This window comes from Embiotoca jacksoni, unplaced genomic scaffold (assembly GCF_022577435.1).
Source record: "Embiotoca jacksoni isolate LCO1_2020_lvr unplaced genomic scaffold, fEmbJac1.0.p SCAF_31, whole genome shotgun sequence".
Lineage (NCBI taxonomy): Eukaryota > Metazoa > Chordata > Actinopteri > Embiotocidae > Embiotoca > Embiotoca jacksoni.
Window position 1 is genome coordinate 2,680,801 of NW_027185383.1, and position 21,856 is coordinate 2,702,656.

A 21,856-nucleotide genomic window follows, 5' to 3' on the forward strand; every position below is an offset into this window, starting at 1 on the left:
GCAGGCCCCCAAACATAACTTTCTTTTAGACCTAATACCTAATAAATTATTAAACTATTTACAGAAGGATCACCAGAACACTGATCAGAAGGAGTGAATTTAGGTAACGACACTACAACGAATTGTGGAAAAAATATAATGGCTCAGTATTTCATGAGCAAAGCTGACACCTTTTGAATGGGAGTCTATTGGAGCCAAAGGTGTTTTTGCGCGTCAGCCCCTTGTGGCCCTCAGTGGTATTGCACTTTTAGGCACTTCCACAATGGCTTTACTTTTCAGACTAGGTCCATTTTTATATACAATCTATCGTCCCACTGCACATGTTGAATTAAGCCGGGAACACACTGGCTGCATCATCGCGTGTGCGTTACCTGTTGCCGCGTGGCGTCAATTCATTTCGGTGTCCATGTTAATGAATGAGAGCATCGACACTGCCCGCTAAGTGCATCACGTCATTATAAAATACACCCGATGTCTATTTTTCACGCGAGCCGCGTGCGGTTCCCAGCTAAAATACACAGGGAAACGATCTGTGATCAGATTTGTACGGTATAATCATGGCAGAAACACAGTATAGACTCCAACTATATCATGTAGACACTCCACCAGGTGAGGGGCGAGGTTTTCTTCCCTGCACTCGCCCTCCTTCTCTCTCTCCTCTGTGTTGGTGTGAGTACTTGTGTACTTGCTAACATTTACTAATTAGCAGGAATCACAAAGTGCAGCTCAGGCACGTCTGATTGGTTAAAATTCTGACCTGATGGAGCCACATGAAGAGACAGCATTTATAAGGCTTCATCCTCTGGAGACCATGAATATATGGACCAAACCTTATTGAGCAATTCATCAAAAAGTTGTTAGGATTTTTCAGTTTGGACTAAAGTGGAAGACTGACCAAACTGAGAGACTGATGTGTAAACTAACAAAGTGAGCATACTGTAGATAAAAATGATCCATAGTGTATTGTATTGTATTGTACTGTACTTTTGGCCGTGTGGTGCATCTTCAGTGTACAACCTCTGTGCTTCCAGTCTGTAAATTCAGCTCCCGTCTGCGGCTTCGGTTACCTCAGCTGGCCTCTCTCCATCCAGCCATTTGTTATCTACAAAATATCTCACTCCCACTCAACGTAACTCTGCCTCATCTCCTCTAACAATGACCTCACTATCGCTTTCTTTTCCACACACACACACACACACACACGCACGCACGCACGCACGCACACACACACACACACACACACACACACACACACACACACACACACAAAAACCTAAACAGAAGCACAATGAAACGCAGGTAAACACCTATGCGAGTGGATGCACACCTAGATAAGCACACACGGCTTTTATCTCCACTAATTGTTGGCGGTGGGTATTATGAGACTCCGTTGTTGTCAGGGAAAACAAATAGGTATGGAGGAGCGCGGGGTGAGAGAGCATTCGGAGCAAGGCAGATGCAGGCATGAAGGAGGATGGAGCGAGGATGAATGACTGCCTCCACCGAGACCTGCGTGGAAAGTGTCAAACGCGCCTCCTCAGATCGTAAAGATGGAGCCAATGTGAATAGAAGCTTTTTATGAACCTGAGAGGAAAAACACAGCGACAGCTGCGTTGGTGGGAGATGTCCAAGTTGTGCAGAGTTCAGGATGGAGCCAGAGGAATCCGTCAAGTGTGTGGCGCTCTGTGGCGTCACGTTCATTTGTTTTGAGGAGGAATAAAGGTGTTAACTTGAGTCATGGCAGAGGTAACAGTAAAGTTTATAGGCTCTCCGGTTTACTTAGTATTTTCCTTCAAACCTCAACTTACTTTTACTGTGTCGGTTTGTCTTTGTCATATATTTTGACTTGGAGGCTCCGTTTCTGAGGATTTGCTCTCTTTTGAGATGTTATATATTGATTTTATCTGCTAATTCAGACTGTTTTATGTCTAGTCTTCATGTCAAAGTCCTTTTTGCTGGAGCTCTCCAGCTCTATGGTTGACAAAGGCTCCAGCCTGACTTTTTAAACTGTTACCATGTCTTAAATCCATACTGCACACTGACAAGTTTGGATGGATGGATGGATGGATGGATAGATGGATGGATAGATAGATAGATAGTTACTTTATTAATCCTGCAAAGTGAATTTTTTTTTTTTCGCTACAGCAGCATTATAGGTACAGGAAAGCAATACAACAACAGTAAAATATAAAATATAAAAATGCACAGTATATACAACAAATAGAATAAAATAAAATGGAATAATTAAATTAAAACTAACTAAACAATAGTGAAAAGATTTAAACAAACAAGAAAACAGACAACCAACGGTGTTATTGTTGTGTGATGGATTTTGCCAGAGGTGAGTTATTGTACAGTCTTATTGCAGTGGGCAGGAATGATCTCCTGTATCTGGAACGATCTCCTGTATCAGGAATGATCTCCTGTATCTGGAACGATCTCCTGTATCTGGAACGATCTCCTGTATCAGGAATGATCTCCTGTATCTGGAACGATCTCCTGTGTCAGGAACGATCTCCTGTGTCAGGAACGATCTCCTGTATCTGGAACGATCTCCTGTGTCAGGAACGATCTCCTGTGTCAGGAACGATCTCCTGTATCTGGAACGATCTCCTGTGTCAGGAACGATCTCCTGTATCTGGAACGATCTCCTGTTTCAGGAATGATCTCCTGTATCAAGAACGATCTCCTGTGTCAGGAACGATCTCCTGTATCAGGAATGATCTCCTGTATCTGGAACGATCTCCTGTATCAGGAATGATCTCCTGTATCAGGAATGATCTCCTGTATCTGGAATGATCTCCTGTATCAGGAATGATCTCCTGTATCAGGAATGATCTCCTGTATCTGGAATGATCTCCTGTGTCAGGAACGATCTCCTGTATCTGGAATGATCTCCTGTGTCAGGAACGATCTCCTGTATCTGCCCTTGTGACAGCGGAGCTGGAGGAGTCTATTGGAGAACGTGCTCCGCTGTGAGGACTCTGTGTCCATGCAGCTCACCAGGGGGGACAGACAGGGGAGGGGGCAAGGCAGTGGAGGTGTTTGGGAGGTGTAAGGTGTGGAGGAGACAGATGAGGGCGGTGAAGTAAACCTGTTGAAGAAACAGTTTATCTCATTGTTCCCCTCCAGGGAGCCCTCTGGTTGTCTCCCTCCAACCTTGAAGCCAGTAATCTCCTTCATACCAGTCCACACCTCCCTCATGTTGTTCTGCTGGAGTTTGGCCTCCAGCTTCCTCCTGTAGGAGTCCTTGCACTCTCTCAGCTTCTCCTTCAGGTCGCGCTGCACTCTCCTGAGCTCGCAGCGACAACGATGGCGGACGAGAACTCCCTCCGCAAATAATAAGGGCGCATCCCCACGGCTAGAAGTTCAATGTCCGGGCTACAGAAACGTTCCTTCACACACACACATGGTCGGGATTGTACCACCCCTCGTTCACATAGACTGCAATCCCTCCACCTTTCTTCTTGCCGCTCCGAACAACGTCTCCGTCCTCCCGAACAGTCCTGAAGCCGGGTACGGCCGCGCTGTGGTCCGGGAAATGTGAGTGCAGCCATGTCTCGGTGAAACACGTGATGCTGCACTCCCGGTATTCCCGCTCGCCAAGCTCATCAGACTTATTGCCCAATGACCTCACGTTCCCCATTAAAACCGCTGGTACCGATGGTTTATATTTCCTCCTCTTCACCTTCAGTTTTGCTCCAACTCTGCAACCCCGACGTCTTCTCCGAAGTTCGTCCGGGATTTCAGGCCTCGCTCCGGGCAGCAGCAGTAGAGGTCTACTCAGCGTGATCAGCTGATCACGAGAGTAAACAATGGCCCAGTCCACTGTGCGTGGCTCTCCGTTACAAAGAGGGAAAAAAGTAAAAGAAGAGCCACCAGAAAAGTGAGTTGCTCCTTTTTTTTTTTTTTTTTTTTAGAGCTAACATAACATGATGATTAGTTTACAGTAACTACAATCTCGAATTTAAATTTGAATACTTGAGACTTCTTTTCTCATTTTTGTGAGGCGTTTTCACTATTTTGTCCACACCAGGTGCGTTTATCATAAAGGTAGCAACAAAACAGGTGGCATCAAGATAAAACACTTGATAAATTGATCAGTTGACTGAAAACAAAGTTTGTTCACTGATTCATTGAACATGTGAGGCTCCCTGCTGTGAAAATACGAGGGTTTGCTGCTTTCACAGATTTCCAAACAGACAAATTGAACTTATGACATTTTAAGGTACCATTCAAGGTTGAGAGCAAGCAGCCGTGGCTTCTTCAGACTATTGATCACAGCTTCAGTTTTCCTCGCTGTGATTATTGTCTGGAAACCCTCTCCGTATTAACGTTTGCTCACCCACTCTGAAGGGCAGAGCAATCAGTGGCCAGTGTGGGTGGCCAAGTGCCATGAAGTTGAAGTCAAAAGTTTTTTTCTAAACGTAATTGCAGCGGTCTTAGATTCTTGGCGAATATGATTGTCAATGCTGATTAGTTAAAAAAAAAAATGCTCCAGTATTTTGAAAATTAACCTGAGGTCTACACTCATTACGATGCAAAGACTGGAAAAGATTCCCTGAGGAGCGTGGCCAGAACCGTAAATCCACATAATGAATTTGGGTCTGGAAACACTCAGCAACAAGCAGTCCAGGTAAACCTTAAAATATCTAAAAGCAGAATGTTAAAGCAGAATGAGCAGCGAACAGTTTTTTGTTTTCCACAGTGCAGTCACAGGACAAACATCTCTCCACTAACTGCACTAAAACCGTTACACACCTGAGTCACTTCTTTTACCAGCTCTTAATAAAGCCGCGGCCGCCCTGCTTGACTTCAGGCTTGTTTTTTGTTTTTTTCAGCAACAACCGCTGGAAGAAAATGAAAAAAAGAAAAGCTGCCAACTAAAAAAAGGTAAAAATCAGCTTTACTCTTTTTGTGCTCACAATATTACCACAGACAATATCAGTCCCTCAATCGTACGTGAGCCAGCTTGTGCATCATAATAGCCACAATTTGAAGGTCTGGCATATGGGATGAATGAATCATCAAATATAGCTGGTTTGTTTACATGTTTGGTCATTAGCCTGATCAAATTAAATACACACCGTTTGTGTGGGTGCAGTTAAGAGTGTTTAGGTGTCTGTATGGAGAAAATGTACACAATGCACTGTTTTCTATTAAACTATCCCACGTCAAAGCCAATGCATGGGCTCAGACATTAAGCTGTAATCTTTTGCCTTGGTCAGCTGTTATTATATCACCTAACACAGAAACCTTACCAAGACCTTCAGTCCTTTCTTACCAAGGCTTCCTTCGTCAGGCCGTGGTACCTGTTTTTGTGCTGCTCAGTGGGTGCACGCTGAAGCACGCTGGCTCGTATTAAACTCATCACCAGCCTCCCACTGTTGACGCAGCGAGTCAAAAGGCTTGCTGCTGACCCATCTGCTGGTGCGGAGCACATGCGACACACACCTCTCCACAAACACCGCAGACAGAGATGAATGAACAAGGTTACACACACACATGCAGATTGAGTGAACGCAAACCAAACACCATCTGATACACATCGATGTGAATGAGCTTGAGCACCCTCAGATGATAATGCATAGTTTCTGTTACATTGTGGTTGAGTGTGTGTACTGTGTAGGTTTTAAACACACCGTGATGAAACATTCAGCAGAGCATATGGTGTGTGGGACTCTGCGCAGATGGAAAGTCAGAGAGAGAATTAACCAAGCTTATCCGGTGATCCCCTTGACTGTACATCCGACACTCCTGGCCATGATCGGTTCTGGCAGTGTGGCAGATCAGGTGACAGCACAGAGGGAATTAAAGAGCTTCTCACTGTCACGAGACAAACAGACTCGTCATTGTCTGGAAAAAAAACTGACGAATTGTTAATCTGTGATTTGCATGCCACAAACAAGAGCATTTAATGTGTAGCATGTTTATACTGTTAATTAAATACTGATCTTGCTCACATTCTCTTCTAGACCTTCAATTAATCTGATCTGCAAAAATCAACATCATAACTACTGGACGGTCACTCATATTCTGCCTTAATTAACTGAGCTCATCTAGGATCCATGATTATGGTAATTACAGAGCATTATTACTTGGCAGTGTCAATGGAACTGTGAGCTGGCAGGTTTCAGGCCAGAGGAGCACTCAGTCTCTGCTGCCATCTGCTGCTAAGGAGCGGAAACACCAAGGAATAATACAAAAATGAGTCATAATCTATATCACCGTCTACTTAAATGAGCCCCTTTTCGATAGTGTGTTGAGTATATGAAAATTTGTCTTACTTTCTCTTGTCTTTTTTTTTGTTCTGTGTTCTTATTGATTATGATAAATGTTTCTGCCTTTTAAAGGGGTGCTACACATAATTAAGCAGTGCCTTTAATAAAGTCGGAATACTCCCAAGACACAGATTTAAACAATAATGCTAAAACTGAATCCATTAAAGTGTTGCAATATCCCAACTTTCAGCTGTGTTTTGGTAAGATTCCAACAAATGCTGGCTACTACATTTCCCAAAATGCAGTTGGTGTCAAGTATTTGGAAGAGAGATTGATGGAACTCGTGAGCTTGTGGTTACGACATAGGGAGTCGTGCGCACCGCATACTTGGCGTTCAGGTCGTAAGAACATGCAAAGTGGAAGGCGCCTAGAAGCCACACAGGCTAACAATTTAGCGAGCTAACAGGTGGGTAACGTAATGCAGGAAATACACAATGACAGAGGGAAAAGACGAGGCCGTTGAGAACATCAATATTTTCTTCCGACACTATCTAAATTATGAAAAAAAAACTACGTGGCTAAAATCATAATATATCAGCTTAACATCCAACAAAAACTGAACTTCCATAGCCGCCACCATTTAAGTCATTAAACACGTCACAACTCGTGAACTTGGGGCTTCAGTTAAATATGGATATGAAATCGAGCAGCTCGAGCTTAGCCAAACACAAAGACATGAAATGGGTGAAAACAGATCGCCTGAAGTCTCACTGGTTACATTGCAACATCACGATGACAACAGTGTCACCAACTCTACTTGTGAGAAGTGAAGAAACAGTCTGGCAATTAACCCCCTTGTGAAACCACAAAGCACAGTTTCCCCCCGTTTTAGCACGGCTTAAACAAACGGGACACAACGTGTTGAATGGTGAGCTGCTGAGATGCGTGGGCTCGGAGGACTTTGGAAAACTTTGGATAGAGTCGGCCTATATTTGGCTTCCCGTGGCTAAATATTTCAATAAACATTGGATGGAAAGAATTTTTAGGAAATGAATGTTACTCATATTATAACATGATATGTACATAATGCATCATAAATGTAACTTTCCACTTCCTTCTGCAAAGTCCATTTTATTTATTCTGATTCATAGAAGCATTTTTAGAAAATATACTCATTTTCAGGCTCGCAAAATCAGATTTAAACGATCTTACCGATTTAAATACTCTTGAAGAGATGGGAATGCTAAGTGCATGGTAACACAGTTCTCACTCATCAACGTCAGCATACACCAAAAAGCATACTTACAAACACAGTTATCAAATGATATATTATCACAAATAAAAACATGATTGTTAACTGGTAGAGTTACCACGATGGTTAGTGCAGTTTTATATTAATTATATACATCCCATTAGAATAAATACAGTACAAATTCACTTTTAGTAGTCACAGTAAAAGACAGGGAGGGGATGAAAAGACATAGTTCAATAATAAATGATTTTGCACGAATGCATAAAACAGTTCATGAGCATTCTGGAGAGACACTGAAAGTACTGTGTGCTTGCGTGAAAAAAATCGAGTTTCCCTTATGCCTGAGAAAACCCATAACAAGTGCAAGCAGTTAAAAATAAAGCATACAGTACATGCATTTTCAGCAACAAATGTTTGCATGGATTAAAAGAAGAAAAAGAAGCTGCTTTCGGGTGAGTCCACACAATTTTAAAAGCTAGTCTCTCTCCAGTCCTCTTTGTTCCAGTCGTTTCTTCCCAGCAAACTTCTCCTGGTCCGCAGGTAACGTCATAAAGCGTCTCTGTTACCAAGCTGGGGGCTTTCATAACCTGAAGGAGCAAATGTAACGTGAGTACATGGCTTTAAAGAAGCGCTCATGAAATATTCATGTACACAGTGGGTCAAATTGTCACGTGCAGGACAAAAGGGTTCAACTTTGATGGATAATTATGACCCAAACCTGCATCCCCCTCAGTTTTATGGAACTATTTTTGTGCTTTCGCTCATTGTTTTGGTTTTACAGCCAACAAACTCCACTTTTAAATCAACTTTGTTTTCGGCTGCAAAGTGGCACCGAAAACCTGGTGAACTGTGTGCAGCATTCAGCTATTAAAAAAAACAGGAGCTGGTGAAGAGGAAAACATACTGGAAAGATATTACTCTAGATTATCTTTAGTTGAACGCCAAATAAATGTTGATGTTTATCTGCCAGATGTGCAAATTATTAATAACTGCACTACTTAAATACTGTAGATCACAAAAATATCACCAAATTTACAATACCTCAGCTCCGCTACTGTTTTTACAGGACTTTACAGCATATACACTCATATTGTTATATTTGTCTACTTATATATATTTAATTTTTTTTGTCTGTGTTTGCACTAATTTGAATTTATTCTCGTTGTGTTGCACTCTGTGCAATGACAATAAAAGGAATTCCATTCTAAGTATGCTGATAATAAAGTGTCAGTGTTGTGTTCCGCGCTTGTTTCTGCTGCCCTCAAGTGGCCAAAATCTGTGATTGCAGGTTATAATTGGAACGTTTCTGTGAATTAAGTTTGAAGATCCTTTACTTTCCACAACCCCGTTTTCAATTGTAGCAGATGGCTGTAGCAGTAAAAATGCTGCCTGCTGGATGTGTAAACAGTTTGCAAACACGCTCGAAATTTCATTTTTACAAGCTGAGAACATGTCAAACGTGTTTTTAACTTGTAAGTAGCAACAACAACTAAAAAAAAAGCAACTGATGCAGCTTTAAGTTTGACAAACTCAAAGTTAGGATCAGATACGATTCACCACAAACAGAAACAATCCTTCTCACACACTCTGTGAAGCTCTGATATTAAGATTTCGGTGTTTACAGGAAACACAAACATGAAATTGTGCCAATTGTCCTGAATGTCGAGTCTCTGCTTGAGGTTTGTGCCTCCCTTAATTCAACCAGACAAGTCAGAGGATCACTTAGGCCTCACACATTCTATATAGCTGCCTTTTATGCCACCATTTGTGACATGTGGAGCCTTTTATCATTCTCACAGTGATGGTAATTGAGTCCCCTGCAGCAGATTTTAGATACATAGCTCTGTATTACAGAGGTAATTGGCAGTGGTTTTGCCATGTCATTAGAGACCCTTGAATTTCTACTGCCCCGGGGTTTTCATCTTCAGAGCGCCACACTTTTCCACGTAAGAAGTGATGATGAAGTGATCAGCAAAACCTGGCAGCCAATTATCACGATAATAGAACTTGGTATCACAAAAAAGAAAGAAAGAAAGAATTTGCTCCAATTAAAGTAGGAGATAAAAGATCCTTATTTTAAAAAATGGTGAAGTTCTCCTCTAATAGCACATTTATCCAGGAAATGTCAGCTGCAGTGAGACAGATCTGGAAAACAGCCAAATTACATCTTGAAATGACGTTTTCTGATCCCATTCTGAGGTCGGCCATTTTTCAAATAGTGGAATAAGCATGCATTCAATATGTAGGGTATGACTCATCCACGTTCAGTGTAATGAAAAAAACTAAAACTACCTCATTAGTCTAATAAAAATCCTATCCGAGAGAAAATCAATTTTAAACAATTTCTGCAGAGCAATAAATTGTGCAAAAATGTTTCTGTCATACCACACATATTTGCAGGAAGTGAAACAGATACATACACCTGGTCCCAGCAGGGCAGTCCAGAGATCTGTTTCTGTACTGGGGGAAACAGGGCTTTGTCACAGGGAATCTGCGATCTGAAGACCTCTTCAGATCGTAAGGGCTGTCCCGCTTCATGCCTGAGGGGAAATGGCATGAGACACACACACAGTGGGGGTGTGGGAACTCAAAAAAAAAAAAAAAAAAAAAAAAAAAAAAAAGGGGGGGGGGGATGTAGGATAAAGCAGTAACACGGTTCACAGCCAGCACCATCTCCAGGCTTGGGAGCACATCAAAAAAAAGAAAATAAGAGACGCTGGTTTTATTTGATAAAAAATAATTTATAACAAAGGTGTTGATCCATTTGTTATGAATTATCAACAAAAACACCAAGATCCATGTATAGCAGCAATGCATGTATCCTCTCTACTGTACAGTATCTCAAAACACAGGAGCAGGGGTGCAGGTGCAAACACACTTAGACATACAGTACCTATGTCAAATGAGTTGGACTTCCTGGTATGATGTGATGGTGCTGGAAATCCATTATGGCCTCCTTCCTCGTCTGGTTGTTGTTGGTGGTGGAACAATCACAATCATCATTTGCATCTCATCCTGTCCATGTGGCCTCACTAACATCATCAACAACATACTGTTTCTGCTGGAGATGTTACCTTTAAAAGTTGAATTTAACAAGTAGAACTTGGATATCCGTGTTAACAATTAATATGACTGTTTAGAAATATAATGGCCAGGAGATGTGTTTCTCAGGCCAGAGTGTGATGCCTCATCTACAGAATAGACCCAATGCCTCGTTTTTACATGTCGCGCGCGCTTCATAGCAAAAACAGACGAGGGGAAAGATGCGTGATCACGTGCACACGTGTGATCACATCATGGCAGAAACCTAATGTAATGCTGTAATTATATGATGGTGATAATACAGCAGGTGATGGGCAGCGTTCTCCGGTCCTCTCTCCCTCTCTCTATGTCGGTGTGGGTGCTCATGCGTGTCTTCGTTTTCTCTCTGAACGAGGTCAAACAAAAAACACGTGCTGGCTTTTTGGTTACAACTCTTCACTCTTCAGACCTGGAGTATTCAATAATGACGGCCATTATTGAAGGGAAACGCCGATAGAGCAGGCAATAAATAGCGGCCAGGAGACACACGGCGAGTGTGGAGACACACACGCAAGCAAGCGGCAACTTTGCAGTGTCGGAAGTGTCCCAGGCCTGTAAGGCCTTTACACACCGGGGGGGCGTTTCTCTTTTGTTTGTTCTCTTGTTTTTCTCATGAATTCTTTCACACGGAACACGAATACTTTGCAGCTAACAATTTCATGTTACGTTTCATCTTTTCCAAAGGAGTTTGATTTTTCTCACCATGAATAATAAGCAATCACAATTTTTTCATTTCAGGTATTGTGGGATGCCTAGTTTCCACTGTATTCATTCAGATGCTGTACTGAACGCACACAGAGAGAGGAATTTGCTTTCTGTGTCCGTTTCAAAGAAAGAGGAGCGTACGTTTACGACACTATTCATTACCTATACAACAGCTAGGCCCACCTTAAAAAGATATTTTTTCCACTTCAAATCCATCATTTTTTCTGAAGAATTTTGAACAACTCTTGTAATTTCGTATCGCTGCTGGTATTTGGAACGAGCTGCCTGAGGAAATAAGGTCTACCGAGACATCATTCAAATCTCTTCTTAAAACAGTTTTATTGGAGAGCCTTTGCTGATTTAAGTTGATTTTATTGATCAACTCTTATTTCTTTTATACCGTTTTAATTTGTTTTATACAATCATTGCGTTGTTGGGTCTTGTGTTGTTAAGGCTTGTTAGAATTCACTTGTTGTTTTGTTTTAATGGCTTTTTTTATGTGAAGCACTTTGTAACTTGAATTTACAGTAAACAGTTACAGTACCGTGACAGATGAGGGCAGGATCTTCTGCTTCTGTCCCAGGCTTGGCAGCTGCTGATGGGCTCCTCCTCTCAGCCGTCCCCTCGTCTTCGATGATGGGCTGAGCAGGAGGTAAACTCCTCTGGTCATTGGTTTGTTCCTCTCCTGGTGCGACAGGTGAGGTTTTCTCCGGAGAGATCTTGTCTCGAGAGAGGTCTAGGCTGGGCTGATGGAGGAGAGCAGTATTTATCACAGTCTTACTAACAAATGTGTTCTCTTTTCTTCTGTCCGTTAGTACCTACAATAAACACACCTTGTTGGGAATGAGAGGACGTTGTCCCTCCGGTCCTCGGCCTCTCGGCTTCTCTTCACGTCTTTTTTCACTGTCTCCTTCTCCCTCCAGCCTCCCCGCCTCGTCTGGTGACACACAGTCAACACATCATCAAAATGAGCCGTCCAAACCTTGTAAATTAAAAAGCCCTGAAGCAGCAACGCTGACAATAAGCAGGAAAGCACATTTCAGGTGCACTTGGACAATACAAGTCTTTGGCTCAGGGGACTGAAAACAAGGACCAGGAGGGACAGAGTAAACAAACAAACCACCAACGATCGTGGACTGGGTTCGTATTCCTTTTCCGTGTTAGGAGCTTGCTACACCTTTTAAGAGACAAAAAATGACATGCATATTGTGTTGACCACCCGTGTGTACGCATAAATACATCTAAGCATGTTTACTGCATGCCTCTATGCTGATAAACTGTCACTGATGGTCCAGGTAATAAACGCAAACAGCAGCAGCCTGTATTCATTCCTCTTTGCTGTCCATACGAAGCTTTTCAATCAGAGGATAAAAGCATATATTCCTGCACCTTCTCCCCACTTTTCATGTCAAGCTGTAGACTTTAACATTGATTTTATGACACGATCGCCTCTGGCCTTTGGCTATTGTACCGATCTCTTCATTCCCTTTGAGTCAGGCTGCGGTCTAAAATACTGAGGAGGTTGTGCTCATTAAAAAGTGTAGATATGAAACTAACGATGGCGCTTAACAATGTCTCTTTCTCTGTAAAGGGCTCCGTAGCAGGAGCAGCATACCTTTGGGACCGAGCCAGTCAAATCACTGCATCTCATTAAACTCACTTTGACAGACTCGGCTTGAACAAATGTTGTTGTTTTTTTGAAAGATTTCAATCTAAGTTTTCAACTGCTTTTTGTTAGTGTTGAAAATATTTACACACCTTATTTTGAGATTTATTCCTCAACATTTTTTTAACTATTAATTATTAGTAGAAGGTTACTATGTAAACTGCACTAAAATTACTTATTGTGGGATTTGACACTATAAAAGCAAAATTTAATTGAGCTGTAAACAGAGCAGTGATGCAAAAATCGCTGTGAAGCAGTATTATTATATGCGTTTGTACCACATGTAGATTTGACAATCCATCATTAAAATAACATTATCACAAGTCATACAGGGGTCACATTAAGAAAGAATGTGGTTTAGAAAAAAGTGCATATTTACACAGAGCCAGACAGGTTTCTTTATAATTTTTTCACATAGTTATATCAAGCATTCTAAATCTTTACAGTATTTTACACTTTGTTGCTGTCTAAGTTGCAGTACCTAAACTCTCCTGCAGATGTCTCTGCCTCATGACAGCCAGACTGGGCTTGGTGCTCTGTGGAGGAGGATCTGGCTTCGGCCCGATGCCTCCACCTCCTCCACCGCCGCCGCTCTGCACGTCCTCTTCCATCTCGGTTCGAGAGTCTGTCAGTGGCACAATCCTCTCCTGCCTGCCCGTCTCCATCTGTCTGTCCGTCTGTTGTTTGGAGGACGCCACGTGGCCGTTACTCCGAGTGTCTGTCGGAGCATCTGAGATGGTGATCGACATGTCAGGATCTTGGTCGGACACTTTCATGTCACAGGTGCTGCTGCTGTCCGAGTCCTCGATTTCAGCCCCGATGCAGCTGTACACCATGCTGACCAGATCTGTGGACTGGAACACGACAAAAACCAGAGATACAGTGATAAGTAGTCACATTTTGGATTTCCTTCCATTTTGACAATGTAATGAATTGTATGAACTCTCTGGTCAGCTGGTAATAATGATGAAGGTGAAGCCTGTAATTAATTTCATAATTCTCGTGAAATCAATTATAGCAGAGTTCAATTATCCCTCATTTTGCAGGGGATGTCCGCAAATCCCCTCAACGATTAGTGGGATCCAAGGACTCTGCTTTGAAAGGAGTCGCCCAAATCCGTTTGCTTTTCTGAGTGTGTGTGTTTGTGTGGAGTTTGAGCGCAGGTTTAAAGCAGGCGATACAGTCCTCCACACCTCAGACAAGCTACACACATCCAGCGAAAAGAAAAGGAAGGTAATAGAGGGTGGTGCGCAGAGCGAGCAGCTCTGCACTGTGTCATGTCCTGTGGGACTGCAGGTGCTGAGGGCACCATGCTCAACCTTACTGTATGAACTAGACTGGAAGCAGACGCAAGATATGGGACTGAAATAGTAACATATTTGCACGTAATTTAAATTCTAAATTTGTCTTAAAATATTATGCTACCTTTGTATTTTATATTTCTGTCTTCACCAAAGCTTTGAAAAATTCAATGTCATGGTGTCGAATGCAGCATTGTACTACAAAGTAACTGTGGTTATGATGAAGACACAGAATTCCATATATTTCATAGCAGAATAATATTATGTGTCCAAAAACATTTCAGAAGTTTAACACACTTGTCCTTTAAAGCACAGCTCAGTTAGTGGATCTCTGACAGCTCCAGGGCGGCTGCTCTACAGAGGTCAGTATCTGCTTGCATTCGGTGAGTTTAAATTTGAGATTTGTAGTTGAAGAGTCGTCTCCATACAGTGACTGTGACTTTGTACCTGTCTTTGGATGAGGCAGGGGGGGCTGGCAGCCCTCATCCCGTGCACAGGTACGCCCTGAGTGGGCCGAGGTGAAGACATGGTCCCGTTGGCTCCAGGAACAGCGCTTTCTGGCCTCCCGGCGTCTTTAGGGTGCTGAATCATAGAGTAGACGTTCTCTGAGGTGCTGCTGGGACAGGGACAGAAAAAGAAACAGAATTTCCATGGATGAGTCAAGTCTTGACTTGAGAGGCCGGGGGACACGTCAGTAAAGCTCTAGTTCCACACAGTACTGGCGCTACTCTACTGGACCCTACTCGCTTTTGGTAGCAAGTACTTTTCTTGCATTTAATTTTCCACTGCAAATAGTACACCCTCAATACTGCATGAAACTGACCTCATCTTCTTCTTCAGAGGAATATCTGGACAACTGACCATAGGATGGTTTCACAGTGATTGTGAGGATTCTCTCCGACCAATCAGTGATCTGCACTGTATTGGCTCAGCTCACTTGGATCCTCAATGGAGGTGATACCAAAAATAGCTCCAGGAACCAGGGACTATCCACAACTTTCTCCCCGAGAAAAATCAATGAAAGTGAGTTACAGTGAGAAAGCAGCCCGTGTTGGGTGATCCAACCTTCCTTAAAACCGGCCTACATGTGTGTTTTTATTGAATCTAATAATCCTGATTTTGAATTCATTTGAAATAGCATATGCTTTCCACGCCACCAGTTTGAAAAAAACTGCTGTTAATGGAAGTGCAACAGAGCAGACGCTGTTACGCACTGTGCTGTTGTTTAAAGACAATAGAAATGGATGCAGAGAGCAGCCGAATGAGTGCAGGAACACTTAGATTGCTTAGCAACAATCTGTGGGTGAGACTTTACAAAAAAAAACACCAAAAAAACAAACGTTAAACTGTTTACAAAGCTATCTCTGTGTACAGCCGGTCTTCAAATGACTCATCTTTTCTTTCATTCTCGTCCCTCACACTGCTGGGAAACGTGGCCTCCGTGTGATGTGTGAATTTCCTGCACCGCTACAAGGTTGTTAACCAGCAGAGGGGACGGCGTCACCGGTTTTCGTAAGCTCATCTGTGAGCGGACACCACAAACTGTAGCTCTCACTGAGTGCTGGTTCTCTCAGTTTTGTGCTGCTGCGTAGTTGAAAGGTAAAGTCTGCAAAGTGTCCCCGCTGAGTGCTTTTCTCTCTCTGCTAATCTTTGTAATTCATTTTTTTTTTTAAATAAGTTTGCCAACTTTTTTCACTTTGCGATACAGGCTGTCTACTTTTTAAACTATGGTGCCATTATGTAACAGCAGTTTAAATGTATGCACTGCCATAAATTCAAAGCAAAGGCAAAACAGTTGGAGATGGGGAAATATTTTCTTCCATTCAAATATTTATGAAGCTACGAAGTGGCATTAATGCCCAGCGCTGGATTAATTTAACAGCCATCTCCTTCTCAGGGTCTGTGCACTTAAACGTTACTTTCAATGCTTCCCTGTACTCGACTCTTGCGCTGCACACTCACTCCGAGTCCTGATTAGAGATGGTGGAGTTGCGGTTCTTGCGAAAGCCGGAAAAAATGGACAAAACGCTGCGCCTTTTCTTCCTCCTCAGTGATTGGGCCTGATGGAGGGATGACAACTGACTGAAGTGGAGAGGAAGAGAAAGAAAGGAGAATAATTTAGTTTAATAGCAACATGACTTTTCATACAACATTTAAATACCTTGTGTTCAACTCAAATTTCGGTTTGGTGACATTCAAAACCAAAATGTTTGAAAAGGAACAAGATACAAACACTGACGGAGAATTTAGCTTTTATGTCGGTATGGCTAACGTGTTAGAAAACTGCTATCTACTGTAATGATGCATTCATCAAACATGGAGCAATATTAGCATTCATTTGGATTCATTTTCTTTCCACCTGACAATATAAATCTAATATTCTATCTCCTTTTAACTTTGTTTTGGTCTCCGTTAACATCTAAATGAAAGGGTTTTTTTCAGCTGCGAAATGGTCCACTATGTTCAATGGTTAGTTCCTAACGCCGTATCTGCATGCTGTTCATGTGCTGTGCGTTTGATGAACTTTTTCACCAAAAGCAGTTGCCTTCTTAAACCTGTAAGAGGACACCAAAATAGTTCAACAAGTTTCAGGCCCAAAAACCAAAAGATTAAGCTGACAGATGACCACACCATCAAAAACAATGCTCTGTTGGAATTTTATTGATTATATTTGAGTAAGTTCTAACGCCAAGTACCAACAACAAAACACCTACTTTAGTCAGGGTTAAATTATTCAGTTTAATTTCTAGAAATATATTGAAAACGGCATGATCGCACAACTACAGGTTTAATGATTGGTACTCCAGACAGTTGATTGTCCACCGCGCTGATCGATACGGCTGATTCTAATTAGTATATGCATCTGAAATCAATGCCGTTATGATATAAGTGCTTCGCTATAGATAAACTGTCTTTAATACAGATTGTGTAGCCACAGTGCAGTTTCGAGGAAAATTAGTTACAAAACAGAACAGTGTACTGCGACAGTACACAAGAAGGTTTAATTTATAATACACAGTGGCCTACATAAAAGGAATATGTTCTAGTTACTGAAAAAATACAGCTACAAACGATGCTTCTGTTCTGTGTAAATGCAACCATCCACTATATCTGTGCACAAGTGCTTAAGATGCATGCTGAAGCACTCATCATTGATAATACATAACATAGGAGTTCAAAAGCATTGCGGATAAGGACCTTTAATAGTGTTTTAAATGCATGTGATAGTGGATGAACTTCCGTAGCATACAGGAGGAATCCTTGTATTAAGTAGGTTCATAAATCAAATTTGTATTTTGGGTTGATAAGTGGTTATGTATTTTCACATACAGTACACGCACTCTAAAGTAAAACCCATCTTCAAATGAGATGAATCTGATCCATGTTCAAAAGCCAGATGATTTCTATCATTCAATTCAGCCCAGTTTGAACACATGGGATACTGTTCATTTGAAGAGAATGTCAATTTGACAGATTATTCAATAACTATTGAAGAAGTATTGAATCTCATTACATTCACAGAGAATAAAACTGTCTTGTAATTATAAATGCTTGTATACATACCTCAAGATTGAAACTTAGCATCACGTAAATGAGAAAACATTTTCATATTTAGGACATTTTTATGTGACAATTGTGAGAAAACTATTACATAATTACAATAAAATAATGCAAAAATTCACCAGAATTTGCAGCCATTTCCATCTGCGTTTGAGGCTTTGGGATACACTGTTTCAGTCCGTGACTAATTGACACTATTGGCACTATTAATGTCAGAATTGCCCAGAAATACCGGAAACATTGGAATTGTTCAGATGAAGAGCAAATTCTAATTTGCACCAACAGGCATTACCAGATTTTTTTCTCCATTTGAGGGCAGCGATGGGAGAATTTCTAACAAATTTAAACTTGATATGGGGAACTTCTGATGTTTTGAAGCCTCGAGTCTGGCATTTGGCCGTCGCCATCTTGTTATTTTGGAGCCAGAAGTGACCAGTGGTTTGTTCCAAATGACGTACACTCACTATTTTGAGTGCATAAATGCGTTCACACGGTCAAGTACAGAAACATGAAGTGCACTACAAGTATCAAGATGACGCACTCAAAACAGCCCAAAAGAGAAGTTGCAACGCTGGATACTTTCTACCTTAAACGGTCGCCATCTTGGCTCTGTTGAGGAAGGGTGGGGCGTAAAGAATTTTCAGATTAAGACATCTGAGGAATCTGCAGCTGTTTCTGAACATCACACAAAAGTGTTTCTTTTTCACTACTTCTGCTGGACAGAAGAATCAGTGTGTTTATTGAGTGTGTTAAACAGACGACATAAAAACACGTTAATTTCTGGGTAAAATAATTAAAGCTGCAGATATTGTAGCGGCTGATGTGTTCACATGCTGAGGTCATTTCCGGTCATTGCAGAACGGCGGTGTGTGATTTGAAACGACACTGTCAAAATTCCTGCACTACACAAGTAAGAGTCCGAACATGTAAAGAGCCCTATTTGTTAGGGTACTAAGGGAAGTATGTCATTTGGACCACAGCACATATTTGGACGGGGTGGGGAAAAGGTAGGGGTGGTTGTAATTCATAGCTCGGACTCGGAACCAGAGGCCATTATTCCCACAGACCTACACTGCAAACCGGATGGCACCACAGGCATATGAATCAAATCCCGGCATACCCCAAACATATATATCTTTAAAGCCTAATATCTAATTAATAATGAAATAATTTTCAGAAGGACCATCAGATGACTTATCAGAAGGGCTGACTTTAGCAAATGACATTACAATAACTTATGGAAATAATTGATGAACTTTGTATTTCATGAGAGAAGTTGACACTTTTTGATTGAGAGTCTATGGAGCTAGAGGTTATTTGAAGTTTGCGCCTAGTAGCTCTCAGTAGTATTGCACTTAAAGGTACTTCTGTATTGGGGTCACTTTTCAGAGCTGGAGGCTATGTCCATTGTCATATACAGTCTATGACTGTAACCTGAGTGTGCATGTGTTTCCCTCATTCATGTGCACAATACCAAATAAAACAGACGCCCACATGAAACAGCTCCATAGCACTGCAAGGTTCCTTTAAGTGTCACGCAAAAAGCATCAGACAATTTTTAGAACTTTAGTGCTTCTGCTGAAAACTCCACTGATAAGAACAGTGAGAGTGAACCAAAACAACAAACTAATAAGCATTACAAAAAAATAATTCCACAGAGCAGAGGGAACTGAAAAGTCGTGGGACACTTTGCTGTGGTTTAACCATTTATGAGAAAACCTTTTCATCACACCTCCGATACATTGTTAACAGAAAAAAATCGATTGAAACTTTTCTGCGGTTGCTTCAATAGAAGCAGCAGGTTCCATTTACCAGCAATGATTTTTTTTATGGTGAATTGTTTTCTTGTTATACAGAATATTCGCATCAATACCAGATACTTATCATACAAATAACAACTGCCTTGAATAATTACAAAGTGAAGTTCTAGTAATTGTCAAAAGATAATATATCAGGGTTTACAAAATCACGACAGTTCCCTCAGTGTCTTTACTTTCACTCTTGAATGTGTTTTGTCTTCATGCGTCACTGAAGTAAGGTGATATTTACTGCACATTTTAACGACTGCACAAAAATAAAACCGTACTTTACCTGTCAGGTAGAACTCTCTTGCTGTAGAAATCAGGCAGTCCGTCCTCCAGCATGTTGACTCCTCCGTTCTCCGAGTAATGCTGCACACGCACGACAGGAAACAGAACAACACTGATCAATCTGCTATGGTGACAAAAGGCTGAAAGCCTGACAAAAGGTTTTGTCATTTCAAATGGCTGGCTGGCAAACCAGACTACACTGCCAACACAAGTCTGTTTGTAAAACAGCTCCTGCTCATACTGCCCTAACTGAGTTTGCACTGATTTAGACAAAAAAAAAGAAGCTTTTAGAAAGTCTCTAAACAAACAAGCTGCTAAGTTAGCAGCTGCCCTGCGGCCCCTGGAGAGGTCTGCACACAATCAACGTTTGAGTCACAGAGACACATGCGACAGCTTCCTACTTTAAAAGAGACTTATTTTTGGAAAGCGCCGCTGGCATTGAAAACAAGATGAATAACAAAAGCTCACACAAAGCAGCACAGAGATTAAAAAAACTATAGATGTAGGCTTTGCTTTCCCACCTCGACCCCCCTCTGAGCACTTCAGTGGAAGCAAGTGGACTCAAACTCACGATGTATGAAATTAAAGACATGGTGGTTAAACATGCACAATACCAACTTTACTTCTATATTCTAGAAAAACAGCCCACTGAAGCAGGTCGGTAAAAAAGTTTGATCATGCATGAGTTCAGCAAAAGGTCAAAGTTCATGGCCACGTCCCACGGCATCAACTTACAGATTCGGGAGGAAGGTGTCCCGATCTGTGTCTACGCGGTGGGCGTGGCCTGATGTGGGTCACGTGACGTAAAGGTGAGCCGTTGGTGGGGAGGGTGGAAAGGCACTCCCAGGACGCCGAGTGTGTGAGAGGGCCGGAGTGGGGCGGAGCTGAGGGTGTAGGAGACGAGCTGGGCTCGTCACCCAAACCTGCAACAAGACGGGAAAGGGTTGAGACAAAATGTCAGTGACATGTTGCATCCAACCTGCAGCACAATCCATGTAATAAAGGTTCAGTTCAACTTGATTTTAATTGAACAAGAGGTTAAGACTAAAGTTGCACTGAAGGAGCTCCTACATTTTTTTTTTAATCAAATACAATAACTTTTTTCTACTATTTTGGGGATTAAAAAACAACTTTGCATTTTCATTTTAAGATACTAAAATATACAATAAGCGTAAGCATTAGCATGGGCAGAGTAAAATTACAGCTTAAATATCGAACAACACGATCGCTCATTCAATCATCTCAATGATTAAAATACCAAAAGTCAGTTGACCCTTGCTTTGATATCAATAAATGATGCTATATAAACTCACTGAGTCTGTTGGAGACGGGACGAATTCTTCTAGTTCTGGAGCTCCGCTTCTTAATGGCCATGGTGTCCTTCAGTCAGAGAGGATAATCGTACACGAAGAACAGGTTTACACACAAAATAACACGCATGAGAACTACCCACAATGCAAGTAATACAAATGAAGATGTGTTATGTGTTGTATTCCACCATCAGTGAATAATATCTGTAAACCAACAGTGATAAGATTATAGGAAGATAACATAGGTGTGTTTTGCGGGAAATTTGATTGCTTTACAGAGGTGGAAGATGCTCCTGAAACAATGGAGTAAAGTTTTTCAAATGTGGGCACATGCAAAACAAATAAACAGCTAATGGAGAAAATGACTTTCCTCTGTGGAAAAGAAAAGAAAAGAAAAGACCAAACACAGCATCATTAATGTAATGATGAGGAAGTAATCCACATGTTCTTAGCAGTGAGAAGGTGCAGGGATTATGGGAAGTCTCATGATTTTGAGAACAACTGGCACAAAAATGACAAGTACTAAGGGACAAAGGATGGTGATCTTTTGGGCTTTCATCTATTTCTGCAGTAATTAAAACACATATTTACCATGAAACAAACACGGATTGATCAGCCTGCAGGATATAGTTATTCATACATCTATTAAAAAAATAAATAAAGTGCCCA

The 21,856-nt window shown here is 41.5% G+C and overlaps 1 protein-coding gene across 4 annotated transcripts in view; it reads right to left on the bottom strand.

Annotated features, from left to right (window-relative positions):
• Positions 1 to 7,341: 7,341 nt before the first annotated feature.
• The window catches only part of carmil3 (capping protein regulator and myosin 1 linker 3), an 86,987-nt gene continuing 72,472 nt past the window's right edge, over positions 7,342 to 21,856 (bottom strand). Inside the window, exons 30-40 of one of the 4 annotated variants that reach the window (XM_069164468.1) lie at positions 21,191 to 21,257; positions 20,613 to 20,800; positions 19,879 to 19,958; positions 16,189 to 16,308; positions 14,674 to 14,839; positions 13,407 to 13,779; positions 12,093 to 12,196; positions 11,804 to 12,005; positions 10,367 to 10,438; positions 9,894 to 10,013; positions 7,342 to 8,060 (exon numbers count right to left, since the gene is read on the bottom strand). In XM_069164468.1, the coding sequence (XP_069020569.1) occupies positions 8,020 to 8,060; positions 9,894 to 10,013; positions 10,367 to 10,438; positions 11,804 to 12,005; positions 12,093 to 12,196; positions 13,407 to 13,779; positions 14,674 to 14,839; positions 16,189 to 16,308; positions 19,879 to 19,958; positions 20,613 to 20,800; positions 21,191 to 21,257 (1,533 nt within the window). In that variant the 3' untranslated portion in view covers positions 7,342 to 8,019. Of the gene's footprint in view, positions 8,061 to 9,893; positions 10,014 to 10,095; positions 10,154 to 10,366; positions 10,439 to 11,803; positions 12,006 to 12,092; positions 12,197 to 13,406; positions 13,780 to 14,673; positions 14,843 to 16,188; positions 16,309 to 19,878; positions 19,959 to 20,612; positions 20,801 to 21,190; positions 21,258 to 21,856 lie in introns of those variants that run through there. The other 3 variants (XM_069164469.1, XM_069164470.1, XM_069164471.1) reach the window with 3 other exon arrangements.